Source organism: Cyclopterus lumpus, chromosome 5 (assembly GCF_009769545.1).
Source record: "Cyclopterus lumpus isolate fCycLum1 chromosome 5, fCycLum1.pri, whole genome shotgun sequence".
NCBI lineage: Eukaryota > Metazoa > Chordata > Actinopteri > Perciformes > Cyclopteridae > Cyclopterus > Cyclopterus lumpus.
In genome coordinates this window covers 23,795,306-23,821,537 of record NC_046970.1, presented here as the reverse complement: position 1 = coordinate 23,821,537, position 26,232 = coordinate 23,795,306, and the positions used below count along the sequence as shown (strand labels likewise).

Below are 26,232 nucleotides of genomic sequence, written 5' to 3'. Positions count from 1 at the left end.
TGTGTGTGTGTGTGTGTGTGTGTGTGTGTGTGTGTGTGTGTGTGTGTGTGTGTGTGTGTGTGTGTGTGTGTGTGTGTGTGTGTGTGTGTGTGTGTGTGTGTGTGTGTGTGTGTGACAGTGAATGAGACTCGGGGTCACGCAGCTCAAGCTGAATCTCAGATTGGTTGCTGACTTCTCACACCACGGAGCTCGAAGGGATCCGACACGCCAGCAGGCCGAGACCCTCTGAGCCTACTTACACCGTGTGTGTGTGTGTGTGTGTGTGTGTGTGTGTGTGTGTGTGTGTGTTTAGGAACTGGTTGACAGCTCAGGTTTAACCCTGACTGATGATTTTTCTCAGTACATATCTTGGTTGCGGTGCTGAAAGACGAACATTAATGGGATCTTTATCATGTAAAAAAATAAATAATATCATATATTCCTGAGAATATAGAGCATAACTCACCCATGTGGGGGGAAATTACAGGTCAAAGACAGTTGAAGAGCAACAATCTGAATTGTATCTGTTCTTTCTCAAAACGAGCCAAATAATATCGCTTAAACTTCATGTGTATCGAAAGAATAGAGAGAGAGATACAGAGAGAGAGATAAAGAGAGAGAGATACAGAGAGAGAGATAAAGAGAGAGAGATACAGAGAGAGAGATAAAGAGAGAGAGATACAGAGAGAGAGATAAAGAGAGAGAGATACAGAGAGAGAGATAAAGAGAGAGAGATACAGAGAGAGAGATAAAGAGAGAGAGATACAGAGAGAGAGAGCTGCAAGCCACAAACTGCTGTTTGACAGGAAATCGTTCATACATTCAGAATATATCTGGCGCTCTGATCTGATCGTGCTCTGATGAATAAATGCATTTTTTTCTTTTTTTTTTAAATCTTGAAACAGGAGCTTCATGTTGTTATTTAACCTTTTCTGAAGTCGTTGCAGGCGTCAAATCAATACATTTCATTTGATGTTTGATTCCAATGCATCCGACCCACAAACACGTGCACAGACGTCCACGCTGAGCTTTAAGATCTGATGACAGTCGGCGACGCGTTTAAACCCTTTTATAGCTCAGAGTCCTGGATGTTGAGACGCAGACTCCTTCACGCGGAGGAATAAAAGTGACATTGGGAGACAAAAAGAAATAAAAAGTGACACAAAAAGAAATAAAAGTGACATAAAAAAAAAAAAAAAGCGTCCTCTCGACAAGAAGTACACATAAAATGATGAACAGGACGATCGACGACCTCCAAAGAGGCAGCAGACGGATTCATCGATACTCATCAACCAGCAGGGAGGGGGCCGCCGTGTGTGTGTGTGTGTGTGTGTGTGTGTGTGTGTGTGTGTGTGTGTCTGAAAGTTAAAGCCGCTGAAGAGGAAACGAGTGATTACCAGTGAGCCGGTTCGGGAACACGGGTAAATATAACGGTGTGAAAGTCGCCGACTGCGAACACCGCGCTCCTGCTGTGGTGAGGTGTGTGAACGCAGAACAAGGAGGCGAATCGGTGGTTTTGGTGAAGGCCTCACTTCGGTCCCAGAGCACCGTCAGTGTCGTCGTTTGTAAAACTTAATGCGGAGCGGCCGATCCCTCGAGTAATGGGCTCTCTCTCTCCTCGGTTGTCTTCTCCCTCCATCGCACTGGAGCTTCACGGGAAAGCTTCTCCCTCCATTCCACGCCGGTTAACTACGGGGCGGCTTAACTTCTTTTATTGTGGGCTTGCGGTCAAAGCAACAAAAAATAAATCGAGGTCACGGCCGACCGCATCTCGTGAACCGAGGGTGATTTTTTAATTTTTTTTAATGACCTGCTGACAGCGAGCCGTTTGAGGACGAGGCTCCACGGTGGCTTTTGAGAAATACCTCCAAGCGCGTCAGCGGGGTGAGCGACGGGTCCTCTGGTCCTCTGTGCACAGCGTGGAATACGGACCAATTAAAAGAAAGGCCAAAAGGCCAAATTATTGACTTCCGTTTATTTCATTAAAAACAACACGAGGCGCCGAATCCGCTCCGTTTGTCTGGCTGCACAGTGAAACAGGTGCGCCGGTTATTGTACGTCTGTTGCATGGTGTTTGCTGCCCCCGGTGGCCGCCTACACGTCCGATTTACAACACAACTCGTGGTGGTAAAACACACTTTTGATACGGTTGAAAGCTCTAAAAAGCTAATATTGGCCTCCTGATGTATTGATCAGCCTGTAGTACAACATATGCAATATCACAACACAAAAGTACATAAAGCGCAATTGATGCGACGCACTCGTACTGCTTTATCTCTTCATTAAAAGCAGACAGAGTGAGATAATCTACGACCCATTCAGTCAGTAAATCAAACACTGAACTATAAATCAATTAAAGTGCTGCGTCGATATTAATAAATGCAAATTTAGAAAGTGAGTTTACAAGTCTTGTGTGGCTATGGAGTAAAAAAATAAATAAACTAGCCCGATGACGTCACAGGATCCTTTTTATCCGTCCCTCACAAGTCCAATGCTTTCAGCGTCACTATATGGTAACTGAAACAGACAGTTGTGTGTGTGTGTGTGTGTGGGCCTTCAACCATACATTTAGACCCCACCCCCCCCACGCTGTGAAAATATAATTACAGTTTCTTCATTAAAGTGCGTGGAGGACGCGACTACAGCTGTCCTCTGATTACTAAATGGAACGGAGCAATGATCTATGGAGCCATTAGGGGGACGGGCTGGAACTAATTTCAATCCGGGAATGGACCGGCGGCCGCACACACACACACACACACACACACACACACACACACACACACACACACACACACACACACACACACACACACACACACACACACACACACACACACACACACACACACACACACACACACACACACACACACACACACACACACACACACACACACACACACAGCTCTTGAGTATTTTCGACAGAACTTTGATGGGAGATAAAAGGCCTAAATGTGTGAGTTTTAACATCCAAAGCATTTGACTTTTAAGTGTTTATGAAGTGTAAAAAAGTAGAATCCGTTTCTTGGCGTGTTGGAGGCGCCTCACCTTCTATGGGCGATGTTTTCAGGCGGCGGCAGATGCCCTGCACGTCTCCGTGCACGTCCTGTATCTTGCCGACGGCCTCGGCGCTCCGCAGCTCCATCAGCTCCCTCAGGTCCATCACGGTCACCCCAAAGTCCCCGTCATGGTTGCCCTCGGCAACGGAGTTCCCCGGAGGGTGGTCCGCCGTGTTGTTGGCCATGTCGGTCCTCTTCGCAGCAGCAGTGTTCGTTAGTGTTGGTTTTTCTCTTCTGTAGTTTTTAAATTCCTCCGAGTGTCTTTTTAATGTATTTTGTGTTCTGAGCGTCAGACTGGGCCGTCAGTTCACAGGATTTGTGGGTAGTGTGGTTCTGCGGTTAGCTCCTGACCCGGACGTGCATGCTCCTCTCGGGTTACCACGGAAACAGGGGAGTCAACATGTTCTGGTCCCTGCGGAGGAAACAAAACAAAAAAAACAGATTATAATCAACCAGATCCAGGCAGGAAACGGGCCGAACGTCATCGTCAGAGGAATCGGCTCAAGATTTTCACTAATTAATGGCAGACAGACTAATTGGGCCAATTAGAGGAGAGTTTCTCGTCTCAGATTATTAAAGGAGTCCGCTGAACCACCGAGGTCGTTAGGATGTAAACGGATTATCGGTTTGCGCTGCTCCTCCGAGACGCGGGATTGGTTGGTAAATATCTGCTGCCCTCTGTGAACCGTCTGCTCCGAGGTTACGACTCGGAGCGAGAGAGAGAGGGAGAGAGAGGGAGAGAGAGAGAGAGAGAGAGAGAGAGAGAGAGAGAGAGAGATAGAGAGAGAGTTACTTTGGTCTTCACGACAGACGGAAATAAAATGATTTCAATCCGCCGAGTTCAAGTTTGAAAAGCCAGAAACCGTCATTGGCATTAGGAGACACGCTGATATAATAAAAAATGTCAAATAAGAGAAACGTGGAAATAAGAAGTCACTCAAAAGTAAAAATGGCACCTTATATCAATTATTATAGAAATATTATTGTGATATATTTAATGGACCAATCCACCAAGTTACATGAAAATCAGGCCGGTACACACACACACACACACACACACACAGCTGGATTACTTCGTCCTGCGGGGAAACACACTGCAGCTCTGAGAGCCAATCAACATCAAGCAGAGGACGATAAAGGGAGAATTCCACAGGGTCAGTGTGTGTGTGTGTGTGTGTGTGTGTGTGTGTGTGTGTGTGTGATTCCAACCCATCACCACAGATTATGTAAATGCACTTCAAAGGCTGTCCTCCATTTTTCACTGTTTAGCGTTCCGTCATGGACACACAAACACGCCCATGTTGTGTACACAAACACACAAACACACACACACACACACACACACACACACATCCTGTTAGGAAACACTGCAGTTGATACTGGTGATACTGGGTGAGTGGTTCTCAAACTGGGCGTTCTTCAGATGAAAAGTCTTAACGATGCATAAAGTGGCCACTTTATTAGGGACATTTGTACAACCGAATCCAGCCACAACGCCACAACGCTGCCATGACAACCACCAACACAGTGTTGTCCTTTCTTGGTTTTAAACGCTGCATAACAGTGATGCGACGTCACAGCCTGAACTCACCAGACTTTACCAACTTATATCCACATTAACCGATTATTATTGAAAAAGCTTAAAAGCTTCATTGTGGTGGTATTTAGTAAAAAGCACCGATAGCCGACAAACAGGCAAATGATAAATAATCGTTCACGAAATCGTCCTCGAAACGCATAAAATCCACTTTTCGCCGCAAATATTCAGCTCTGAATGAGACTCCGAAACACTCTGAGCTCTACGGGGTTCTGTTGGTTTGGTCTGTGGCACGGTTCCCCCACCCCCCCACCCCACGCAGGTCCCTCAGGAACCAAAACCCCAGAACCAGATCAGGAAACAGAGTCAGGACTCATTCCCTCCTCATAACTCAATACACGAGATGTATTTTTTTGCCACATGGAGTCCAGTTTGTCTGTGTGTTAACCTCTGACTGTGTGTGTGTGTGTGTGTGTGTGTGTGTGTGTGTGTGTGTGTGTGTGTGTGTGCGTGTGTGCGTGTGTGCGCGTGCCCTCTCTCTGCGTTCACTAATTATCCGCCCGTTCATCGACCAGAAGTCGAGTCATTAGAACAACGAGACGGAGAACTTTTAATGAAATAAACGTCCCACAGACGTCACTGAATTAAATGTTTGTTGTACATTGTTAACCAAATAGTCGGTGATGTCATCGTGATGGAACGTGTTAATTATAGACGGCGAGATTGTTTAATTATACGGGCACGAAGAAGAGGGAGGGAACAAGTATTTCATTAAAAACACACGGAGCAAATAGGTGCAGAGTTCCACGTGAAAGATTCAGGCTCACAGAATTGGTTAGCTTATGGCTAATGGGAGTAATGACGGTAGCGCGTGGATGATAATAATAATTACGCATGAAGCTCCACGGCCACATGAAGGAAATACAACAGCTGCTCTTCAATGTGAGACGACTTTTCAATGTTTAGGATGGAAAACTCTTCGTTTCACAACATTAATATGACTTTAAAGTCTCTATTCCACAACATTTTGGGGGGAAATAATTGTACTTAATATTACACATATTTATAATGCATTATTAACTGGGATTTAACAGTAGTTAAAATAATCTCCACCTCCTACCAGCTGCAACATTTAAGTGATGAACACATGAATAATGCATCCGTAACCATCGTCCAGAAATATACAAATTATTGTTTTCCACGTGCTTTAAACTTTTGGTACTTAAAGAATAGTTTAATTCTTGTACTTTTAATAAAGATTTTGAATACAGGACTATCACCTTTTTTCTGTGGTAGAGCTGAAAGACAAAAAAAAAAAAAGCTAAAATAGTGTCAATAATTGCCTAAAATGTCCGTCGCTGTATATATTTGTGTGTGTAATAGGCAGGAAGTGTACCGAGAATAGAGACGTGCTGGTAGTTAAATAAACCGCAGGGTTTAAAAAGTGAAGTGTCTTAAAACCTGCGTTCTCGCTAATGTCCAACAGGGGGCGACTCCTCCGATTGCATAGAAGTCTATGACAAAAATGACTCTTGATTTATTCCCTCAGTAAACATTGTAAACATGAGTTTATGGTCTCAATCTCTAGTTTCAAGTCTTCTTCAATACAGCGTGATGTTTGTTTAGTAAATGATGGTCCATTTAGACCATAAAGCAGGGTATGCTTAAGGGCGGGGCTACGTTGTGATTGACAGGTCGATCGAGGCGTAGAGATGCGATCGACCACGTTGAACTGTGGGAAGAGTAGAAGGAGGATTATGAAAGAGAGACATTACAGGGCGGGCACATTTAGGGGTGGAGCTACAAACAATACACCTTTACTGCACCGCCACACCCACTTAAGTCTAAAGGTTCATTAGCATTCCTATCTTTACAGTGTGGAGACACACCTGCTGACACACACACACACACACCTCCTGACCTTCATGTGACTCAGTGTGTGTGTGTGTGTGTGTGTGTGTGTGTGTTATGCTTCAACAAGCAAGTGTTTGATTAACACAGACTAATAGGCACACACACACACACAATGTCACTTTGCTCGACACATAACATCAGATATACTGATTGTTCTACGGGGAAACGGCGTGTAAAAAAAAAAAAAAAGAGGCACAAACGAACGGAGGAACAGCCGATTCGTCACGTTGTCCCGAAGAACTCGTTTTTGAAGGTTCCTCAATCCCTAAACGTCACGCTGCGTTTGTCATCTTGTAAAAGATGACGTCCTGATCGTGACGTGTGGCTCAACCAAGTCCGACTTCAGTATTCCTGTCCATCCTCTTGCAGTTCATGTAGGAGTGGAACGACTACAAGGCTGCAGAGCCACTTGGTGCCACCGGGTGGGAGACCACGAGAGACCACGAGAGTTACAGAAGACAGACAGGAAGTGATGTCAGGACTTTAGCGGTTTCTATATATAGACAGAGCATCTATACCGCCATAAGGCAAGCACAGAGTGTGTGTGTGTGTGTGTGTGTGTGTGTGTGTGTGTGTGTGTGAGGGACAATGCGTCTGTTCTCTGTCCATCTTATCGGTTTGTTATTGACTCGAGATGAAATTATACTGCCGCCACCATGTTGCCAACCACTCAGTTTATGTGTGTGTGTTACAATAAGCCTCTGTGTGTGTGTGTGTGTGGAGAAAGTGACCAATAAAAATGGCCCAAGCGGAACTGATTTATAATGTTTGAGGGAGCGGCAGCAGAGGGGCCGGTCTGTGTTACTGGACCTGGTCTGTCTGGGTCTGTCTGGGGGGTTTTCCGCACAGGATCTTTGCAGAAATTATTCAAAACCGTGTGTGTGCACTTGTATGTGTGTGTGTGTGTGTGTGTGTGTGTGTGTTGTTGTTTTGCCACACAGACCAGCAGGCATCCTGTTTCATGCTGTGTTCATATCATTTGGAGATGGAAAGATTGCCGTGTTTATGACTTGGATGTTTATTGCCGTCGGGTTTTCTTTCCGTACTCTGACGCTTAATGTGCAGCAGAGGAAACGGAGAACACCTAAACACGTACACACCTGAACATGTAAACACGTAAACACGTAAACACCAGAACACGTAAACACCTAAACACCAGAATACGTAAACACCAGAACACGTAAACACCAGAACACGTACACACCTGAACACGTAAACACCTAAACACCAGAACACGTACACACCTGAACACGTAAACATGTAAACACGTAAACACCTGAACACGTACACACCTGAACACGTAAACACGTAAACACCTGAACACGTACACACCTGAACACGTAAACATGTAAACACGTAAACACCTGAACACGTACACACCTGAACACGTAAACACGTAAACACCTGAACACGTACACACCTGAACACGTAAACACCTAAACACCAGAACACGTAAACACCTGAACACGTACACACCTGAATACGTAAACACCTGAACACGTAAACACGTACACACCTGAACACGTAAACACCTGAACACGTAAACACGTACACACGTACACACCTGAACACGTAAACATGTAAACACGTAAACACCTGAACACGTACACACCTGAACACGTACACACCTGAACACGTAAACATCTAAACACCAGAACACGTAAACACCTGAACACGTAAACACCTGAACACGTAAACACCTGAACACGTAAACACCTGAACACGTAAACACCTGAACACGTACACACCTGAACACGTACACACCTGAACACGTACACACCTGAACACGTACACACCTGAACACGTAAACACCTGAACACGTACACACGTACACACCTGAACACGTAAACACCTGAACACGTAAACACCTGAACACGTACACACCTGAATACGTAAACACCTGAACACGTAAACACCTGAACACGTAAACACCTGAACACGTACACACCTGAACACGTACACACCTGAACACGTAAACACCTGAACACGTACACACCTGAACACGTAAACACGTACACACCTGAACACGTACACACCTAAACACATACACACCTGAACATGTAAACACGTAAACACCAGAACACGTAAACACCTAAACACCAGAATACGTAAACACCAGAACACGTAAACACCAGAACACGTACACACCTGAACACGTAAACACCTAAACACCAGAACACGTACACACCTGAACACGTAAACACGTAAACACCTGAACACGTAAACACCTAAACACCAGAACACGTACACACCTGAACACGTAAACACGTAAACACCTGAACACGTACACACCTGAACACGTAAACACCTAAACACCAGAACACGTAAACACCTGAACACGTACACACCTGAATACGTAAACACCTGAACACGTAAACACGTACACACCTGAACACGTAAACACCTGAACACGTAAACACGTACACACGTACACACCTAAACACGTAAACATGTAAACACGTAAAACACCTGAACACGTACACACCTGAACACGTAAACATCTAAACACCAGAACACGTAAACACCTGAACACGTACACACCTGAATACGTAAACACCTGAACACGTAAACACGTACACACCTGAACACGTAAACACCTGAACACGTACACACCTGAACACGTACACACCTGAACACGTACACACCTGAACACGTACACACCTGAACACGTAAACACGTACACACCTGAACACGTACACACCTGAACACGTACACACCTGAACACGTACACACCTGAACACGTACACACCTGAACACGTACACACCTGAACACGTAAACACGTACACACCTGAACACGTACACACCTGAACACGTACACACCTGAACACGTACACACCTGAACACGTACACACCTGAACACGTACACACCTGAACACCTGAGCACGCCGCTTCACACTTTAAGTTTTCAGAAACAATCCGCGAGGACGCGATCGTCAGCTTCACGTTTAGTTAAACTAAACTGAGAAGCAGAATGCAGCACACCCGCCATGTTGTTGCTTCTCCATTAACAACCAGAAGACATAATCAGCGTCATAGTTATCGCTTTGAACTTGATACAGTATATGTCACTCTGTTGCCTGTTGCCTGTTGCCTGTTGCCTGTTGCCTCCTGTCTCCTGGCAGTTATAAAACACGGACGTGAGCAAACAAAAGGCCGGACACGCCTCCTGCCACATCGGAGAAGGTCACGACTTCACGTGTCAGAGGATCTGATTGAATGCTGAAGAACAGACGCTTCCCTTCACCAGCAGCACTTCATAACCATGCATAGAGACACGACCGGGGTCAGTTCATGGAGGTTTGACTCTTCGTTATCTTGCATCAGAGCATCCCCTCTGTTCAGCTGCCGTTATCCTCTTCTTCCTCCTCCTCTTCCTCCTCTCTTGCCTCTGCAGACACACCTGCTCTGCATACTAAAGCAGCAGCCTGCACCTCCCTCCTCCACAAAGCACAAACTCACTATGCAAACTGACTGCTGGCCGCACCCGCCACACAGAGAGGAACTTTTGTTCTTGTTGCACCAAGCAACAGATCACACACACACACATAATCTTGTCACAGACTTCAGACGGACATTTCTGCATGCAGAGCACGTCAAGCAGCCGACACTGAGCCGGTGTGTGTGTGCGTGTGTGTGTGCGTGTGTGTGTGTGCGTGTGTGTGTGTGTTTGGTCTAGACAACGAAGTGTGCGTGTGAGTGAGAGAGAGAGAGCGAGGGATAGAGAGAGAGCGAGAGAGTGTCGCAGCATGCCAGACAGAGTAACAAGAGAAGCCAGGAATGCAGGAGACCACACCCATATCTGCAGTCATGTGACCAGGGTGGAAAAAGGAAATCCCCACACTGCAGAGAGACTGAGAGGCAATGGTCTGGACTCACTGGAGCATCACACACACACACACACACACACACACACACACACACACACACACACACACACACACACACACACACACACACACACACACACACACACACACACACACACACACACACACACACACACACACACACACACACACACACACACACACACACACACACACACACACACACACACACACACACACACACACACACACACACACACACACACACACACACACACACACACACACACACACACACACACACACACACACACACACACACACACACACACACACACACACACACACACACACACACACACACACACACACACACACACACACACACACACACACACACACACACACACACACACACACACACACACACACACACACACACACACACACACACACACACCATTTAAATCCCAGTCGATCTCGGCTTCATTTCCACAAACACATCCGTTTGTCTCAGTTCAGCATGCGTCACTGAAAGAGGGGAGCTGGACACGCCTCTAAAGATGTCATTCAATCACATGTCGAAGGCGTCGGGTTAGGCGTCATGTGACCAAACTTCTCTCGACTCTCTCACGGGAAGGTCGGAGGGAAGGTCAGAGGAAGGAGAACTACTATTGGATTTAAAATGGGATTGATCTTGAACACGTTACGTGAATAAAACATTTAAAAAAAGAAAGAATGGCTGTGCGTCAATCGACCGTCAGTGAGAACCGGTCGAGCCGCCGCCGGTGTTTGTTCAAGGGCCAGCGGGCGTCTCGGCGAAGCCGTATGAAAAATAAAAACCATTGTCCCCTCGACGTTCTGCAAACACACACACACACACACACACACACACACACACACACACACACACGCTGAAGATATACATTTACATGCACGGGGTTTGATCTCAGAACAACATTTGAAGTGTTCTTTTTTTTATTCCATGCATCTTTAACTTTAAATCATGGTTTTTCCCTCTTTTGTGCAATCAAAGGAATATTGATAATATATTCAGAGGGTCAGAGGGTTCTAACCTTTCCGTTTGTTTCATGTATTTCTGTGCGTGTTTTCTTTCATACCAATAAGCACAGCATGATGAACACATCTTGAACTATCGAGGACTCCAAACAGAGTTCTGGAGGAACATTCATGCGTTGAGCTGCAGGAAAAGATGCAGATTTGCCAAATAACCGCATATTTTATCTGGGGACCAGCATATTTTATCCGGGGACCAGCATATTTTATCCGGGGACCAGCATATTTTATCCCGTGTTCCTCTTCCTACATATTAAGACGATTTGTCACGCATTCAAAACTACTAACTCTAAAAAAGAATAAATATGGCTTCCACCCAACGGCTGTGAAGTCACCCCAAAATTACAAGTTATGAAGATGTGCCCACCGACACCTTTCAGCATTATAGTTTCATGCTTGCAATGCATCTGTAAGTTATTAATAATTATATTGTTCATAGCCATATGTATGATTAATATTGATACCTTAGCATGGGAGCTTAGAGGGCAGAGCAGAGAGATGTTACGAGGGATAGAATACACATTTATACTATAAGTTAGATGTGTAATGTGTCTCGCTCTGCCCCACATTTGGTTGGTCAGGAGCCGCTCACCCGACAGACGGAGGTGTGGACTGACTGATGGATCGAAAGAAAACAACTGACAGCCGAGTGACGTCTAAGACACACACACACACACACACACACACACACACACACACACACACACACACACACACACACACACACACACACACACACACACACACACACACACACACACACACACACACACACACACACACACACACACACACACACACGATGAATGGACCGTTCAGACAACCTGAGGCCCCACTGTCTATTGTACTGAGTGTGTGTGTGTGTGTCTACTTGAATGTTTCAGTAGCACATAGAGGTAAAGCTGAACTGACAAAGGGGTTTCTTGTGTCCCGTTACGACTTCACACGCACGGCTCGCAGACCACATGACGAGGACCTCGGTGGAGGTGTGACGGGCTCAAACCACCGGCGGAGGTCTGCTTCATCCTCCTCCCACACGGGGAGAGAGAGCAGGGAAGCCCAACGTGTCCTGCTTCAAAATAAAAGCGTTCAAGTGGCAAAATAGCTGGGGACTTTTATTGTGAAGAGGTTATAGAAGAAAATCAGTGGAGCTTTGTGAGCGACTACTTTAGTCCACTGAAAGTAAGAATTCATAGGAAACTAAATATGGTTACAGCCACTTCACGAGGTACGGCCGACCCCTGAAGTCATTTAGAGTCTCTTTTCGTTCAGAAAATATGGCAGAATGTCGCCGGTTGTAGCGTCTCAACGAGCTGGTCCAGGCGTGAACTGAACATCTTTGGGTTTCGGACTGCTGGTCGGACTCCGATGAAGTCGGAGCGACTCTGCCGAGTGCCGATACCCCCGAAAACTCAGAAGGGCAAAAAGGAGACGAGACGTCCTCCGTCCACAGAACGGCGCCGAGCACAGCGGCAACATCTGGAGAGCGTCCGGGGGGATTTAATAATCCTGTTTACGGCCTGAAGCTCAGTCTGTTCCTCTCTGCAGAGTCCTGATCCACAACACCAGATCCACGGAAACGGGACCTGCGGCGGCCTCTTTGTGTACAGACACTTTTACAGTTTGTCAACAACGAAACGTCGTGAACCACCAAGATCACAAATGTGACCCGAACACAACTCGGCGGTTTCCATATCTGCGTGCCGTCAGTGGGGAACACAATATTTAAAAAGGCCGAGCCGAGGACGACCAGTCGCTGCCGATGAGTCAGCAGGTCTCAGGTGCGTTCAGGTCTGAACTGCATTGTTCCTTTCAGCCCTTTGACAAAAGGCAGCACGAACCAGATCCACTCCTTTCTGTTCTCGACCTTTCACAATAAAAGCCACAAGCATATGAATATATTTGCACAAGAGTTTCTCATTTTTGTGACGTTCAAAGCATCCCGCATATTTTTGATGCAAGCTCTGATTAAATCATTTTAACTAATAAAATAAAAATCAACATAAAGGCCACTTTTCTCCAAGTCCTTCCCTCTGCTGTGTGCTTCGGGAACCCCCCTGCAGTCAAACTATCCAGAAATTAGAAATTAATTTATGCACATATATTCACGTTCCTCCTCCTATTCCCACTCTGACCCGAGTGCTCTTTGAAGGGGAACTCCTTTGAAGTGCGTCAGCATCTGTGCAGTGAAGACCCTCCCAATTAGCTCCGGCGGCTAACGAGCTCCGCGGGGCGTCCCGGCTTTGATACGGCCCAGGTGAAGAGCACCTGTGGCTGGGGTCGGAGGACCTAAGAGCCCCCCCCCCCCCCGAACCCAAAGAACCTGCAATCAACACTGACAAGTATTTCTTCCAGATACCGTGAGCAAACGGCTTAAAAAGGGAATGCAATACAGATTCGAGCAGAGTTCTTTTGAACATATCAATATAATCTGAATATGGCACCACAAATTGTGATTTTTAATAATAAAAAAGGCCCCATTCATGACCCACGTCAGAACCGTGACTTACCGTCTCTGTGGTTACGCGTCCTACCTACAGCGAGCAGACTCTTAGGACAGGTTCTCTGTGTACACACTGGAAGCAGTGTCATAAAATATCACATCATAAAAAAAAGGGGGAGGGACTGAGCGCGAGGGCAGGTTGTGGAACAGGAAGACAAAGCAAAGGAGGAAAAGCAGTCGATTGCCGGCCCACGAGCTCAACAGTCGACTGACGATTTACGAAAAAAAGGGTATGAATCACCACCGTTTGACCCCCGCGGTGTCGTTGCCACCGGAGCTGCCGGTTTTCAGGCCAAGCGCATCGGGGAGAAGTTTGCCCTCGGGGTCGTCTGCCAGGAAAGTGAGTATTTCAAGTCAGACAACAATCTTCTCCCAGAGCAACACGTGCGTTTTGCAGTACATCTATTGCTTGAAAACCAGCTGTCAGCCGACACTCTTTCAAAAACATGTCACACCTCATAATAATAAAAAGATTATGACAAACTAAATGGAAATCCAGTCTATTGCTTAAAGCCCCGTGGCTTTTACAGCCGGGGGGGGTGTCACCTGACCCCGACTCCTCTGATGCCTACAACATGCTGGAGAATCTTTGTCTCTTGGTCGGCATCTGGCGGACTGACAAAAGCCTTTGTTACCAACAGGTTTAATCTCCTTTTGCAATATTAATAGTGTATATAACAAAAGATGAATAATTGCCGTCCGTGTATAGATGTACTGTTTTTTTACAGGTCTCGTCTTGGAGCGTCGACTCAGGTTGTTAAAACAAAGTGAGCCAGATCAACTGATAATCAATGAATCCATCAATAAAAACTACACCGTGTCCTTCCTGTAACTCCTCACGGAGCCAACTGGAGAGCTCTTTGGACCCGTCCATGTCTGCCAACATCTGACCTCAGATCTGATGTGAATACGACATCTCTCAGGCAACTTCTGGGCTCTTTTTTATTCTCGCACTGAAATCTGGAGATGTAGCACGTGTCGAGATATGACACGAGATGAGTCACGACATCTTTTATGTAAATAAGCAGCAATCAGGTGCCTTCATTTCCACCACAAAAGCCGCTGCTTGATGAGCGGGCCGCGCTGAACAATGACTTCCTGTTGTTGACAGAACGCCGGCGTGTACCTGTCCCTTTCCACATCCGAAGGAGCGCGTGGTTCTAAAAAAAAAAAAAAACTGTTACGTTCCTGCAGTAGAAAAGGACGAGAGGCGTCGTTTTCTGACTATTACACTTCCTGGAGTCCTCACACACTCTGCTGTGTGGTGAAGGGGCGAGAGAGAGAGAGAGAGAGAGAGAGAGCACAACATTACTCAGCCTCAGATGACTGGTGGCGGAGCATCTTGTGACTGAGGCAGCCTCACAGCCTGCCGTCTGGTGGGCTGGAAACCAGTCGGACAATGTGACACACCAAAAACACATTCCTGGGTTTTTATGAAAAAAATAACTGTTCCAAGAGCGCAGTCGAAAAAAAAAAAAAAAGAAACACACACAAGCTGCCATTCATGTGGCCGGATGGGAGGAGGTTGCATCTCACGGTCCAATCAGAGAGCGACCGAGGGCGTATTCACGAGGAGGAATGTGACGTGAGGAGGCGACGAAGGAAACGTCTCTCGCTCTCAAAAAAAAGTTGACAAAAAGAAAAGTCTGGTGTTCGTTTGGTGGATTGATGTCGTTTATGCAACGCTACTTGTTATTTAAAAACTGAAGTTGAAAACAGTGCCGGAGGAACTGCTTCGAGTTGATCTGGGGGAAACCAAACCAGTGTGTGTGTGTGTGTGTGTGTGATAACGAGTGCAGCATCAGCTCAGACTATCACAGCAGATCAGTGCTTTTTGTCAAGTCAGCAAAAAGCACTGCGTCTGTTGTTTATCATCATTTTAAAATCTGTTTAGACAAAAGGAAGCATTGATATTTGATTGTCGAACTTTAACTTCAGCTTTCACTTCTGCAGAAACCACAGAAGAACAACCCTCTCACTGTCAAAACACACACACACACACACACACACACACACACACACACACACACACACACACACACACACACACACACACACACACACACACACACACACACACACACACACACACACACACACACACACACACACACACACACACACACACACACACACACACACACACACACACACACACACACACACACACACACACACACACACACACACACACACACACACACACACACACACACACACACACACACACACGTCTCACTTGAGGACCAATTTGGAAAAATCTTTCTGTTCAGACAAAAAGGCATTATTCTACATTCTCATACCATCGAAAGCAGAAGCCAACAGCTCTTTACGGTCATGACATTGTGTGTGTGTGTGTGTGTGTGTGTGTGTGTGTGTATGTGTGTAACAACCACACGCCGCTCTCACGTGCCTCTCCTCCACCCTCTGCCTCTCCATTGTCGTTGTTTTTCACGCAGCTGAAGGACTGCCGACTGTAACCGAGCTGAACTGAGAACAACAACCACAGGTCAGACGGAGCAAAACCTCCAGATCTGATGCCACCAGAGTTAGAACGTCATTTAGAGTTCAGGAAACTCAAGTGGAACAGCAGAGCGTGAACTCGGGCTGGTTTCCTTTTCCCCCTAAACAGCAGAGGAGCAAGCAGGTGCTCTTTGAGGGAAAATGTTTTAACCAATGTCATCTTATCCCAGATTGGAGCGCCGTGACAGCAGAGTGTGTGAGAGCAGAGTGTGTGAGAGCAGAGTGTGTGAGAGCAGAGTGTGTGACAGCAGAGTGTGTGAGAGCAGAGTGTGTGACAGCAGAGTGTGTGAGAGCAGAGTGTGTGACAGCAGAGTGTGTGAGAGCAGAGTGTGTGAGAGCAGAGTGTGTGACAGCAGAGTGTGTGAGAGCAGAGTGTGTGAGAGCAGAGTGTGTGAGAGCAGAGTGTGTGTTGGGTCGGAGCTGCGTGCTGATCGTGTGCAGTCACCGCGGCCACAAGGGAGAACCGCACCCAGCTCTGCAACACAAACACGGCACCGAGCCGAGCCCACTCCTCTCTCTCTCTCTCTCTGTCTGTCTGTCTCTCACACACACACACACACACACAGACCAGAAACCAGGACCAGGACCGACGTCTGAGCAGGATCTAGGTAAATGTGTGTGTATCAGAGCTCGACATCACACCGTTAGGATGGCAAGAGAAAGACAAAAGCAGGGACTCTCTGCAGCATCTGCAGTCTGAACGGGACCCGGGACCCGGGACCGACTGTCAGCAGGGAATCCCCATAAAACTGTTCAGCTACCCAGACCCCGACTCATCTCTTCTCTTGACCAGCCGCGCTGACGGTTTAAAAACACAGGAAACCAAAACCACAAGCAGAGGAATACGCCATTTGTGATTTGAAATCTTTCAAATGCACTTGGGGAGGGTGGGTGGGGGGGGCTCCCTGAGAAAGGGTGCGTTTCCCTTTAAATACATATCAATACAATAAAAACCATACAGATACAAAACAACATGATGCAGTTTGAAGTTATTTATCCAGGTCATAAACTAAACTGCATCTCTTCGGCGTGACTGGCCATTCCTTTAGGCTCCCTCCTCATCTTAAGTAGTGAAGCGACGCTAAACACCACCTTTCAGCCGGTCTCCGAGGAGGAACTTGGGTTCACTACGATGCCGAATGGTCACCATCATCCATCTAATTGTGCGTTTCTCTACGACGACGTGTGGACAACCAAGCGGCGAACGGCTTGAGTTACCAACAGGAGGCGCTGCTGGGATTATGGTATGCATCGTGTTGATGGGAGAGCTGCGAGGTTTGTGGTGCCACCCATAGAAAAGACCCTCTTGAATCAATAAATCCACCTGCTCGGCTGAAGCAGACAGATCCTCAGGATGGAAAGAATTAACCGTTAAGAAGTTTGACCAATAAATGCTACGCCATTAAAAAGTTACAAAAATACATCAGATTTTTTTTTTAAAGCTACAAAGCTGGAAATAAAAATTAAAAATTAAAAAATCTATATAAAAATCGTAGATTGCCCAGCTCTATCACAATCGGCCTCTAATCACCTGCAGACTGAGATGAGCCGACAGCTGGATTATGGACATAAACAGCTTTGGAGAAGCGCTCGTCTGAACACAGAGGAGGTGTAATGTTGTACAGGAAGAGGTTTAAAGAAGTCATGTTCACCTCGTGGTGTCTTTAACATTTAAAAAAAAAAAAAAAGACGACACACACACACAGCACCTGTTTTGGTACAGGGAAGTGAAATCCTGACTGTTGCCAACACAACATGAGGAAACCATTGAGCCCGTACTTCCTGTTGGCTCTCCGTCCACCCCTCCATCTGTTACTTCCTGCTTTGACCAATGCCATTCTCTGAATGAATCTCACACCCTTCGAGCTCCGTGGTGTGAGAAGTCAGCAACCAATCTGAGATTCAGCTTGAGCTGCGTGAACCCGAGTCTCATTCACTGGAACACACACACACACACACACACACACACACACACACACACACACACACACACACACAACAGCCTTTGTGTGTGAGATCACTGATAAATTAACTAAAGAACAACATGTTCAGTCTTCAATGACCAACGTACAACATTAAATGCAACACACACACAAACTTAGATTTAGACTACAATGGAACAGATTTAGGGGGCTGGATTTCTAAAAAAAAAAGGCAGTTTAGACGGTGATGAAATAATTAACCGTGTATGAGTCCTGCAGGCTTGTTGGTCTCTCTCTCTCTCTCTCTCTCTCTCTCTTTATTCTCTCATCTTTATCAGTTGGTAACATGCTGCAGAGGGATGCCAAGTAAGCTGCCAGCTTTAAATACCTGAACACACACACTAAGACACACACAAGCCTCAGAAGATTTGAATACAAAAAACTAAATGAATAGAATTACCGCCGCAGTAGTGCGTCACGTTGCAGTTTACATCCAACGGGTCAGCGCGTGCTCATTAAAGACTCCATGCGAGACGTTTGTGGGGCTCATATGGAGTCATTCTTTATTAGCAGTCATTTTGAGGCCATTATATGCGTTTTGTGACTTTTTCGACTCCCAACTTTCTATTCAGTTCATCTGGGAGTTGATTTGAAGAAATAACCTACAGAGTGGTTTCCAGCCCGGGGTCCGGGGCCCCCAAGGTGGACCGCCAAAGATCACAGGCGGTCCGCCGGGATTTGTCAAAACTAAATGTGCACGTCTGAATCACAACACACACATTTTGTATAGAAAACAAAAGAAAAAAAATATATGGTTTTTTTTTTTGTCCTAAACTGACAGAATATCAGCAAATAAAGCTCAGCAAACATAATTATTGATTCTCACAGCGACTGTTGATGCACTTCAACACGGTTACAACCCACAGAGCAGCAAACACACACACACACACACACACACACAGCTCACTGCAGCGCATCACATTCACAACAAGCTTCAACACCTCTCTGCACCCACAGCTTTATCGGGATTAACACACACACACACACACACACACACACACACACACACACACACACACACACACACACACAGAGAGAGAGAGAAAGTTCATGTTCGAGCTCCGAGAGGGAAGAAATGAACTCAAATAAACAACAACATTTTTCAGACCATCAACATATGATGGTCTGAATATGATCATATTTGTATCTCGTCTTTTCCATTGTAGTGACGTCATTCGGTCCATTGTTGGTTCGACTTCCTCTGAGTCTCGTTTTCCTGAGGACTTTGTTACGCGTGGAGCGACCGCACCCGTATTACATCTGTCATCGCACGGCTGCGTCACATGATTTATTATTATTATTGGAGATTTAATTGTGGGTTTCTCTGCTCGTACTCGTGTCCCGATCTCAGAGCCTCGACCAGTTCGCGGTTTCCACTTTATTTGAATACAGTAAACAAAACAGCAGCTCGTGTCGATGTAAAAATGTGAGCGACGTCACACACACAAAAAAAAAAAAGGGTTTGGTTTCCGACGGTCGATTTTTATTCACTAGCAAAGAGCAATGTACAGCGTTGGAGGATGTCATCAGCTAATTGGATAATTATGGCGCATTCCATATGGTTAAAGGTCCAGAAGATCCACTCTATGACGATCACATGGGCTTCAGGATCGGACAGGTTTCAGGTCCTCTGCTCATGTTCAGCTGCAGGTTGTCACCAAATGATGCCCCAACTACAGGAGACACGACTCCTTCATGCAGTGTGTCCTCTTTAGACAGGAGTTGAGGGAAACACACACACACACACGGTCACATTTACGTGCATTTGAATTTTTTTTTTAAATCCATGTCTTGAAGTGCGTTTGCAGTCAGTTTAACTGACGGGGGAGTTTTTACTCGACGATGGGGGGGGGGGCCGAAGCATCGGTGCTGTTGCTATGGTTACCTGCGTTTCAACACGCGCCGCACAGCGCTGACGATGCGCACGTGTTGCACATTGTGCTGGTGCACGTGAGACGCCGTGAAACGGAGACACAGTATTATAAGTGTATATTTTTAGATGCTTGCATGGAGACTTAATTAAAAAAGGTACTTTCAATGGACAGGGTTGACTGGGAATTCTCCAATAAAGGCTGGTATTCAACCAATGTCATAAATAACACACACACACACAGAGGGGGGGGGGGGGTATTATAAAATAATGATAAAGGCCAACAGCTCTATTATAACCACAAACACTGAGGCTACGCTGAGCAGAGAGCTCCCATGTCTTAAATATAGGACCGAGACATTAATAATGGATGCGGACTTACGCAAGAGAGTTGCGCTGCTGGATCTGGATCACAGGCGGGGATTCCGTCTGCAGTGGGGTTCCCACATGTCACTGAAGTAGCGTCCAGTGGGTGCGTTTGGCCCGGTTGGTTCAGCCGTGAGCGGTGTGCATCGTACTGCTGGAGGACCCTCTGGACCGGATGTGTGGCCCAGGTGGCGTCACACGGATCGGGGTCAGGTGTGATGTGTACGTTGTGTGTCAAATGTCGCCACACACCGTTTACGCCACGGATTGATTTCATGTCGTTTTATCCACACGCAACTTGTTTTTATTGATGTGACGAAGTACTTTGATAAAAAAAATTTAAAAAATATATATAAAAAACACTACAATAAGCAACTGGGCACATACAGTATGTGTTCAGTGATTTTGCCTATGAATGGTTTCCCAATCAAGTTTGAAGAAAATGTGTACTGTGTGTGTGTGTGTATATATTTCTCTTCTTCTTTTTTTTTTTTTTTTTAGGACTGTCACTAATAATTGGCGATAGATCAAATAATCAATTAATCCTTTGCTCCACAAACTGTTAGGTCCGTTTTCCTGGAGACAATGTTGGCAACAAACCGCCTTACACACACACACACACACCACAACACACACACACACACACCACACCACCCGATATTCTTTGGGCACATTATTCTCTTTCCTACTCGTGGTTCTTGACTTTTGCAGCATTTGTTTTTCTGAGGCTTATTGTTCATGCACCAAATCCACCAGGCCAAATCCCCTCAACCCGATTCTGATCACATCTTATAATAAAAATGTGAGGAGTCAATGACAGACTTCAGGTTTCACGTTTGTCATTTCAACTGGAAAAAGAAATACAGTCTCAATGAAATATTGTCTCTACAGGACGAGGATAAAAACGGACTAAATGTTTGGCAAAACATAAAACCATCAAGGCAAAAAAACATACAATTATATAAAATGAATATATATTTTCAGTTTCACTATTGTACAGAAAGCCGTCATGAACCAATGCGTGTGTGTAAACAGCATAACGAGTTCATTCAACAGCCAAACGGTCACAAACGGACGGAAGACTCTGGAGAAACGGTTCTGCCTCCGGTCATTTAGATATGTAAAATATGTAAAAATATAGAAGGGAAAAAAAAAGAGGTCCCATGTGGTCTTGACTCCATCTGGGGACTGATGGTCTGAATCACTGAGATCACACCAACACTCGTTTTCTGCGTAGCAGGTCGTTCTGAGGTGTGAACACAAACCCACTTCCACTGAAAACCACATATGCATGAAGAAAGCTGTGCGGATGCCTGGATGTACATCGGAGGTCCAAAAGCACAAACAAGTGACCCGCATACGACAACGCAACGACTCCAAAACTGTGGAATCACAATCAAAGCGGGAGTTGTTGTTTTAAATAGAGCCACAGCCATTTTGAAACCAACATTCGACAATAACACAGGGAGCAATCCACCCATCCACGAGGAAACAGCAAAGCAACCGGGTCCTCGCCTCCGTCACCCACAATGCACTGCAGTAAACACGTCACAGTCACATGCAGTTAGCGGTGAAAAAAAAAATTAAAAGTCCCCGTGAGCTGTAGTGAACAATCTGACTGACAAATTAAATAAATATTCAATCTGTTCTTCCTGTTGTCGCCGAGGGGACCCGAAAACCTCCTCCAGGACGTGACGAGGACAGACGAGACGAGCCGAGTCAGCATCCGTCTCTTCCTGTGGTCATCTGGGCCTCAGCAGCAGCTCCAGACGCCAACAACCTCCGGCCTGCGTGTCCTCGGCCGGAGGTTGGAGAGATAACGTTATTCGCCGAAGCCCTATTGTTGACCAGGCATTATTTATTAGGATCAATCCTGGAGGCGTGTAATGAAACGGTGGATCCATCCGTCATGAATACCCATCCGTCATGCTGGACCGGTCGCCAGTCTAGATCCAAGCTCATAGTCGTACCATTAAATTCTCATATTAAAAATTTAAATAAAAGGACAGCCTGAAATAACAGAACGGATGAGGGGTTTGTCACCCTTAATGAGAGTTTCTCACATTAAAAGCCTAAAAATTAAGGGGAAAGCTGAGAGAGCGGTTATTGAACCAGGCGGTTCTGAAGAGTGAAAATGATGCTGAAGTGCCTTAAACTTGCATTCTCTCTACTGACCAGCAGGGGGCGACTCCTCTGGTTGTATAGAAGTCTATGAGAAAATGACTACTACTTCTCTCTGGATTTATTCCCTCAGTCATTGTAAACATGAGTTTATGGTCTCAATCTCTAGCTGATGTTCATTTAGTAAATTGTGGTCATTTAGCCTGGTGACTGCAGGTCTCTCTCTTTACCAGAGACATATTTGGCGTCTCTACATCGCGCCTCAGCAGTCCAAATATGGTCACTTCCTTTCACGACGACCATGTCCACTTCTTATACAGTGTGAGGGTGGAGGCCACACCCACCCGGCACAAATGGTCAAGAGAGCGCAGAAGAGGTCAGGAAACAAAACTACTACGAAACAAATGTGAAAGAACAAGAATTGTTCAAAAGCGACAATGACAAGACGGGCAATGCTATTGGGTCCATCACAGTATAACCAGCACAAAAAGGGGATTTGTATGACCACCTGCTCAAAACTTAAAGAAGTTTTCAGTGATATAAACCCAAAAGAAGCTGAGTCGGCTAATGTTTGTGGCCTTTAAAAAAAAAAAAAACGTCATATCAATTAAATGACTTAATGAATAATGCTTCACTTTCAGTTAAAAAAAAAAGGATGTAGGCCGCCTTGCCTGAAGCAAAGACCGCCCTCTAACTTCATGAAAAATAAATATAATTTTTAAAAATTTTTAAATTACAACTTTGACCTTTAGGAGGGAAAAGAGCAGACATGCCATTTCTCACAGAAAAAGGCCATTATAAAACAAACAAGCGCCTTTTCTAAAAAACAAGGCATTTTTTTTTCTCCTTTGCATTCTAGTAAACAACAAGAGTCACTGAGCCTCACCTCAGAAAAAAATTAAAATCAACTAGAATTCAGACGTCAAAGTTTTCCTCTCAACTCGTGTTTCTTTTGCAAAAGAGCTTTTTTTTTTTCTTCATTTCAAGAGGAAAACTGAAGGAGCAAAATGCCCTCGTTTGGAGGTCACACGCTGAGGAGGAGTCACCGCGAGCCAAGATGCGGGATCCCCCCTCCTTCCTTAACGCAATAAGGCAGGACACACCCAGACGGAGGAGGAGGAGGAGGAGGAGGAGGAGGAGGAGATGATGATGGATGAAATGAGAGAAGAGGAGGAGAAGGAGCAGCGCTGCTTTCTGGTGCTCATCCGCCCCATCTTTGCAGAATGACGTAAAGGACGGTTTCTTCTCAAGCTGAACGCCCGTTAATTAAAATAAAAAACATTGTGTGTGCGTGTGCGTGTGGGTGTGTGTGTGTGCGTGTGTGCGTGTGGGTGTGTGTGTTTTCCTCCGCCCTCCTCCTCCGCAGCCGCCAGTCATTGCGACAGTTTTTTTAACATTGTATGCGCTAAATGTGGGCAAACCACTCCGACGAGCCGGACGAGCTTCACGCCTGAAAGGCGCCGCATTCGTGACGGCAGTGAAACATCAATACCACTCACCAAAAGTACCGCGGCAACCGGTGTTCGTGGACCGGAGGGGGGGGCACCAAGTTACCGGAGACCCGAGATGTGTACTGATGACAAAGAAGGGTTTCTTTTGGTTACCAAGGGGGAATATCAGTAGGGGAAAACACACACACACACACACTGTCGGCAGGGACGATGAGCGACGTGTTTCCAGACACTCTGGTCTGATTCCTGCCTCGCAACCGCTGCATTGGTCGGTACGTGCCGCCCCGTCGCCCGGGGAGAACCCGTCACGGCGGCGCCATTGAGAATCCCCTCATTCAAACAACATGCCCCCCCCCCCCGTTTAAGTGGCGGACACGTCGTAGACACCGGTGTTCAATCCGGCGTGCCTCCCCGCACACGTACAAAAAAAAAAGTCTGAACTAAAGAGCTCCCTTTTTTTTTTTTTACTGAAAATAGGCGTTAACTACCCGGTACGCACTCGCGGTCTCCCCGGTAGAAACGCACACCGCGGTGGGCGACGAGAGAGAAACCCGTCGCGAGCGCTGCGTAACACGCCTAAAAGTTAATATTTTTACCGAAATTAAGAGTTATTCGGGTCTATTACAGATGTGTTCATTCACAGACGACCGTACAACCGTTTTTTGTTTTTTTTAAATGGAGACTTCACGGCGTTGGCCGTTGAGGGCGGCACGTATCGGGTCCGTAACCCGGCCAACTGCCGTGTGGTGGTGGTGGTGGTGGGGGGGACACGGGTTAGCGAAACGTGCCTCAAAAAGGGGGGTTTCGCGAGAGACTCCGTGGAGGTTATTCAGGGAACAAATCAAAATACAGGTAATAAATCTCCCTGAAGTGTGCGTTCACACCTGTGGGACCCCCCCCAAAAAAACAATGTGTCCGTAGTTGCTAGTTGGTGGGTGTCACAAGGTGAAGAAAACAGCGGTTGGTGACCGTTAACGTGAACTTACCCGGATGCTCAAGCAGTGCGGCCAGCCGAGTACACGACAGGCTCCTTTTTTTTAAAAACATGTTTTAAAAATCACTTTAACTTCTTTCGTTTTTTTCGTCTTTCAGCCACAAGTGAACTGAAAGAAAATCGGACGTGCGCTGAATAAAGTTAGAAGAAAGCAAATCGCCGTTACCTCCACTACGGGGGTAGTCCTCGTCCCGGATCCCGTCCTGCGGCTGGGTGTCGGTGGGGCGGAGAGCGGCGTCTTTGCAGTTTTCAGAGGGGTTTGTCCATTTCACAGCGGGGGATCCAACTTGACAACCGCAGTGGCGACAATGATTGACCTACCCGGATGGGAAGGAACAGATCTCCACCGTCCCTCGGTGTTCCGACGTTTCTAAACCGGTTTCTGTGACGGTAGCATCGGCTCCGGTCCTGCAGCGGCGGCCCCCCCACAGAGGAAGCGAACAATCCAGATTCGGTCAGGGGGGGGGGGGGGGGAGAAGAAAAAAAATCAATCCGGTTCCAAGAAAGAAATAAACTCCCCTCCTTTCTTTATCTCTCTCTCTCTCTCTCTCTCTCTCTCTTGGACTGTGGCTCCGGTAAATGAGGACCGGTGGGTTTGTGGGACTGGAGGGGTCCGACACATTCAAACAGGGACCAGAGAAAAGACCCGAAGTCCGGGTCGGCGTCTTTTCCTGGCTGGCGGGGCTGTGTGTGTGGGGTGGGGGGGTGGGGTGGGGGGGGGGGTTGAGAGAGGGAAGTGAACTAGTGCTGGAGACCGCGAGAGAGGGGCGCGGCCAACCCGGGATTACCCAGTTTTTTTTTTAAGGTGGATCTATGAATTAATTAGGTAGTCGGCTCCCTTTTGCGATGGAGAACATCCGCCTCGAGGCCGATGAAGACCCTGGAAAGTTGAGAGGAAGAGTCCTCCGAGAAAGGAAAGGGAACCCACATCTGGAGCGATGTATGGAGGCTCATTTCCGGCCAGAGATACCATCTCTCTCTATTATTATATATGGTTTTTATTGTTGTTTTTACTGTTAGGGGGG

At 46.4% G+C, this 26,232-nt stretch overlaps 1 protein-coding gene across 3 annotated transcripts in view; it reads right to left on the bottom strand.

Moving 5' to 3' along the window:
• LOC117730357 (plasma membrane calcium-transporting ATPase 1-like) overlaps positions 1–25,885 on the bottom strand; it is a 61,596-nt gene extending 35,711 nt beyond the window's left edge. For 2 of the 3 annotated variants that reach the window (XM_034532035.1, XM_034532033.1), the window contains exons 1-2: positions 25,374–25,885; positions 3,031–3,453 (exon numbers count right to left, since the gene is read on the bottom strand). In XM_034532035.1, the coding sequence (XP_034387926.1) occupies positions 3,031–3,226 (196 nt within the window). In that variant the 5' untranslated portion in view covers positions 3,227–3,453; positions 25,374–25,885. Of the gene's footprint in view, positions 1–3,030; positions 3,454–25,199; positions 25,344–25,373 lie in introns of those variants that run through there. The other variant, XM_034532034.1, reaches the window with a different exon arrangement.
• Between the last annotated feature and the right edge of the window lie 347 nt (positions 25,886–26,232).